The sequence below is a fragment of the Verticillium dahliae genome, genomic scaffold (genome assembly GCF_000150675.1).
Source record: "Verticillium dahliae VdLs.17 supercont1.21 genomic scaffold, whole genome shotgun sequence".
Classification (NCBI taxonomy): Eukaryota; Fungi; Ascomycota; class Sordariomycetes; order Glomerellales; family Plectosphaerellaceae; genus Verticillium; species Verticillium dahliae.
The window spans coordinates 535,976-540,825 of NW_009276924.1; the positions used below are offsets into that span (position 1 = coordinate 535,976).

The following is a 4,850-nucleotide window of genomic DNA, read 5'->3' on the forward strand; positions in this document are numbered from 1 at the left end:
GACGCCGTCGGGCGCGTCATGGAGCTCGCCGACGACGCGCAGCGGCCTCGACATTGTGCCGCTCGCGGGCGCCGACTTTGCGGGCGCCAACGGCTTTGGCGACGGCGACGCCATGGACATTGACGAGGAGGAGATGCTGTGGGAGGGCGGAGATGGCAAAGACGCGTCGTTCCTCGACTCGGTCCTCGATTCGTGCCTCGCGGTCGGGTCGTAGGACGGTTGGCGACCAGCACGGGACTCGACTCATACGTGGGAGGCCCGGACGACGCCGCAGGATGCGCTGTTCGCGCATGCGCACTGGGCCTCCGTCAACGAGGCCGTCAGTGCCGACCACCATGTCATCGTGGGGTGGCGGCGGCGGCGGCAGCGGCTGCGGCAGATGCCACCTCGCTTGCGCACGAAGACCGGCCCCTCCGAGGGCGTGGGCGGCGGCGACGCGTGGCATCATCATCACGATTATCAGCATCATGTTCAACATTCTCATCGTCGTTCATCATCAGCATTGGCTTCCAAAAACGGCGTAACAGGATTTCAGTCGGCAGGAACGGAGGGAAAGGGGAGGAGCTTTTATCAATTCGCTTCCGGATGCTAGCTAGCTGTGCGGAGGTGCTCTAGGAGTGGACAGAGGAGAGGAGCGATGGCCAGGGGGGGGGGGGGGGGAGGGTTGGAGTTTACAGAGGGGAGACACCGCGAGAAACCGGCGGTCTGGTTCTTGTGTACTTATATAGACGATACCCGGCGATGCGGTTTCGAGGGCATTCGTGTCCTCCCATTGGCGCAACAGTGTAGCAGTAAGATTCCATACACACAGGCAAACCAAACCAAAAGCAGCTTTTTTTTTCACGATGACGGGTACACTTTCGTACGAATGGCTGGGGATCTGGAAAGCATCGCTGAGAAGATAAAGGCCGTCAGCAGACAGACCGAGTGCGAATGAGGCACAGATCCGGAAGGCAGGCAGACTGGCGACAGCAACTGGGAGAGAAGAAGAGAAGAGGAGGACGAGGACGAGGAAAAGGGTGCGCCTCCTTCGCGACTTGCAAACCCCATTCGGCCAGCGCTCGTGAGCCTCGGTCCAGAGAACAAGAGCCCATGGCGGACGCAGCCAGACATCCTAGGCACCTCGGCGGAAAGTGGACGCGTCTTCCCCGCATCGGTGGGCAGGAGGGGAGCCAAGGAGCCACGGGCGAAGCGGCTGCAGGGGTTCTGGTGCGGAGGCGCTGCCGTTGGCGCTGGGGGGGGGCGCCGTGGCCCAGGTGCTGCTGTGCTGTACGCTCCCTGGCAAGCTGGGTACCTGGGTACCTCCCAAGCCTCCCAGTGGTGGTCCAGAGGCTAGAGGGAGGCCCACTGGAGATCGCCAAAGACCGCCTCCGCCCCCGCCATCAATCGTGGGGACGATGGAGATGGGTCACCGGATCGGCTGGAAGCCTGGCACCCAGAGCGCGCCAGGAAGCGAGAGGGCGGGGGGAGGCCAGAGATAGTCCGGGGGGGACCAATTGGTTTGGGGCGTTTCGTCAGATCTTGGTTGCTGTGCCCAAAGTTCGTACTTGCTCCCTGGGGCCCCCCATATACCCATATATGACGGCGATTGCTGGGTGTCCCCCCCTTTGACGCGACGTCTGGCGGCCCTCCTCGAGGAACATCTTGCTGCCTCGGAAACATAACCACCACTAAACTCCCAGAGAAGGAGGGAGACCTGCGTATATACCCACGTTGTAGCCTGAGCTGTACATTTGCCACCCCTTCTTCTCCATGTACCTGCACTGACCTCAACAGTTGCATCTACCTTCCACAGACCGCACTTCCTGCTTCCAAACCATACACCTCAAACAAGACATCACCGCAGAGCACCAAGAGCCAGCGTGTACCAAACCCTGACACCCACCTCCACATCCCCCGAAACCGACAACCGACATGCCCATCAAGTCACGCTGGGAGGAGGAGCTCCCCAACTGCTCGCTCCAGCAGTGGATCTTTGGCTCCCCCTCGGCGCCCCTGCCCGATCGCAAAGCCTTCCTCGACGCCGACCGCCCGGACACGCACTTTGTCACCTTTTCCGAGTACCGCCTGCTGGCGAAGCGCATCGCTCTCGGCCTCCAGGCGGCCGGCCTCAAGCGCGGCGAGCGCGTGCTGCTCTTCTCGGGCAACAGCCTCTACTTTCCCTCCGTCTTCCTCGGCGTTCTCATGGCTGGCGGTGTCTTCACCGGCGCCAACCCAGGCTTCGTCGCGCGTGAGCTCGCCTACCAGCTCAAGGACAGCGGCGCCAGCTTCATGGTTGCCGCCGCCGCCAGCATTGACATTGCCGTCGAGGCAGCCGCAGAGGTCGGCATGCCGGCCAGCCACGTCTTTGTCTTTGACACGACCATCCCCGGCCAGGCACCCGTGACACCGCCGCGCGCCGACACCAAGGGCACCCGTCACTGGACGGAGCTGCTGGGGCCGGCGGCCGAAGCCGAGGCCTTCAACTGGGTCGAGCCCGAGGACAGCCGCACGACGACGTGCTGCCTCAACTACTCATCGGGGACCACGGGCGTGCCCAAGGGCGTCGAGATTTCGCACTACAACTACGTGTCCAATGGCGCCGGCGTCATCAAGGTGACGAAGCTGGCGCCTGACTACACGACGGCGGTCAAGCGGCACGTCGGGCTCTGCTTCCTGCCCATGTACCACGCCTACGCGCAAACGTACTTTGTGGCCAACTTTGCGAGCCAGGGCGTGCCCGTGTACGTCATGCCATCGTTTGACTTTGTCAAGATGCTCACGCATATTCAGCGCTTCCGCGTGACGCACCTCGTCGCCGTGCCGCCTGTGCTCGTGGCGCTGACCAAGCACCCCGTCGCCAAGACGTTTGATCTCTCGAGCCTCGAGAACGTCGGCTGCGGCGCCGCACCGCTGGCGGCCGAGACGGCGGCCGAGACGACACGCGTGCTCGGCAAGCCCGACCTGCTGGTGCGGCAGGGCTGGGGCATGACCGAGGTGACGTGTACGGCCATGACGTGGGACCCGACGCGGCTGGACCGCACAACATCAGCTGTAGGCGAGATCATGCCCAACTTTTCGGCCAAGCTCGTCGGCGCCGACGGCGTCGAGGTTACCAAGGCGCGCACACCGGGCGAGCTGCTCATCGCGGGGCCGGGCGTCATGCGCGGCTACTGGCGCAACTCGAAGGCGACAACGGAAACGTTCGCCGTCGATGCCGACGGCACGCGCTGGCTGCGGACGGGCGACGTGGCCTACGTCGACTCGTACGGGCCCGGCGGCCTCTTCTTCATCGTCGACCGAATCAAGGAGCTCATCAAGGTCAAGGGCAACCAAGTGGCGCCTGCCGAGCTCGAGGCGCTGCTGCTCGAGAGGACAGATGTGGCCGATGTGGCCGTCGTCGGTGTGACCATCGAGGGTGAGGAGAGGCCCCGTGCCTACATTGTCAGAACGCCCGGATCCGAGACGTCGGCCGAGGAGATTGCGACGTGGCTCGAGAAGAAGGTCTCCAGGCACAAGAGGCTTCGAGGCGGTGTTGCCTTTACGGATGTCATTCCCAAGAACCCCGTACGTCCGCTGATCCTTTTGCTGACTGTCCTCTCTGCAATGACGTGATGATGTTCGTTTTTACTGACATGGTCTCGTATGTCTAGTCCGGCAAGATCCTGCGGAAGATCCTTCGCGAGAAGGCCAAGCAGGAAGTGGGTGACCGCGATCCAGCGACATCGAAGCTTTCATAGGAGGCATGTTTTCAGGAGCTTCGAGTTCGAGGATGCCGTAAGATTTCTGAAAGGAAGCAAGCGCTGGTTGGAGGCTAGCATAGAATTGTGATGGATGGCGAAGTACACATAGGGAAGGATGACGAAGGATGCATAGGGAAGGCTGACGAGGAGATGGCAAGGCTGTAGGGAGCAGGGGCGAGGTGTTCAGAGGCAGGCGAGAGGCGGCCAGGGCAAGAGCAAGGGCCAGGAGCTCATCGCGGGGGAAGCACGGACCCTTCTACGCAAGTTCCCAGGCAATGCCAGGCCCTTTGGGCAGGCACCCTCCAGCGGACGTCCCGCGATCCACCCCATGCAGAAATGTACGAATCAGGAAGCAGAAAGCTCTGATGCCGCGACTTTGCGTGTTTCTGCTCGCCTCTATGCCTGCTCGGACCACAGACCAAACCACCAAGACCCAGCCATCCTCCCTGCTCCCTGCTCCCTAATACTACCATCTGCTCCTGGCTCCCTGTTTCTGTTTCTTTTTTTTGCAGCCTGATCTAAACATCCTTGGCAGCTCTTCCTCTCCCAATGGCCTGCTAGGTGCCCGAATTCAACTGCACGGAAAAGCCTTTAGAGACCGCAATTTTCCCTTCTTCCGAGGTTTCTTTCTCCAACCGCGCATACTTCCCCTTCTCCCATCTCGACGACACTCTTCATCGCACACATTGACGCCCATCATGACGTCCAGAAACGCTTTTCACGAGTCTCTGCCATGTAGGAACCCACCTCCTCCCAGCCTTGTTCGCTTCCCGGTCGTGATGACAACCGACTAACCATCTCGCCGTCCGCAGACATCGACACGGAGCCAACCGCCGCCCAGCGCGCCGACGCCGAGTCCCAGATCGCCACGGAGCTCTCAACCGCCGGCCCGCCCCCGCCCTCTTCGACCCTCCTGCCGCCGCTGCCGCCGTCTTTTTTCTCGCCCCTCATGGCGCAGGAGCTCGACCGCGGCGGCGCCCAGCAGCCCTTCGCCGCCATAGACCTCAAGCGCTACGAGGCCCAGGAACCCCTCGCCGTTCCGGTTTTTTGAGCCGGCCCCCGCCTCCTATCCGGAATGGTTTATGTAGGGCTGCACCTTCCACAATCATATCGTTTTATTCTCAGCTT

The 4,850-nt window shown here is 62.0% G+C and overlaps 2 protein-coding genes across 2 annotated transcripts; one reads left to right on the forward strand and one right to left on the reverse strand.

Moving 5' to 3' along the window:
- Nucleotides 1-16: 16 nt before the first annotated feature.
- On the reverse strand, nt 17-469 carry VDAG_08661 (uncharacterized protein; the record flags this gene model as incomplete). Its single annotated transcript, XM_009652970.1, has 1 exon — nt 17-469. One exon carries the CDS (start codon nt 467-469, stop codon nt 17-19), a length of 453 nt encoding a protein of 150 aa, XP_009651265.1.
- A 1,445-nt stretch (nt 470-1,914) lies between these two features.
- Nucleotides 1,915-4,283, forward strand: VDAG_08662 (4-coumarate-CoA ligase; the record flags this gene model as incomplete). Its single annotated transcript, XM_009652971.1, has 4 exons — nt 1,915-3,546; nt 3,633-3,680; nt 3,856-4,060; nt 4,258-4,283. The coding sequence occupies 4 exons, from the start codon at nt 1,915-1,917 to the stop codon at nt 4,281-4,283; spliced, it is 1,911 nt and encodes a 636-aa protein (XP_009651266.1).
- Nucleotides 4,284-4,850: the final 567 nt, after the last annotated feature.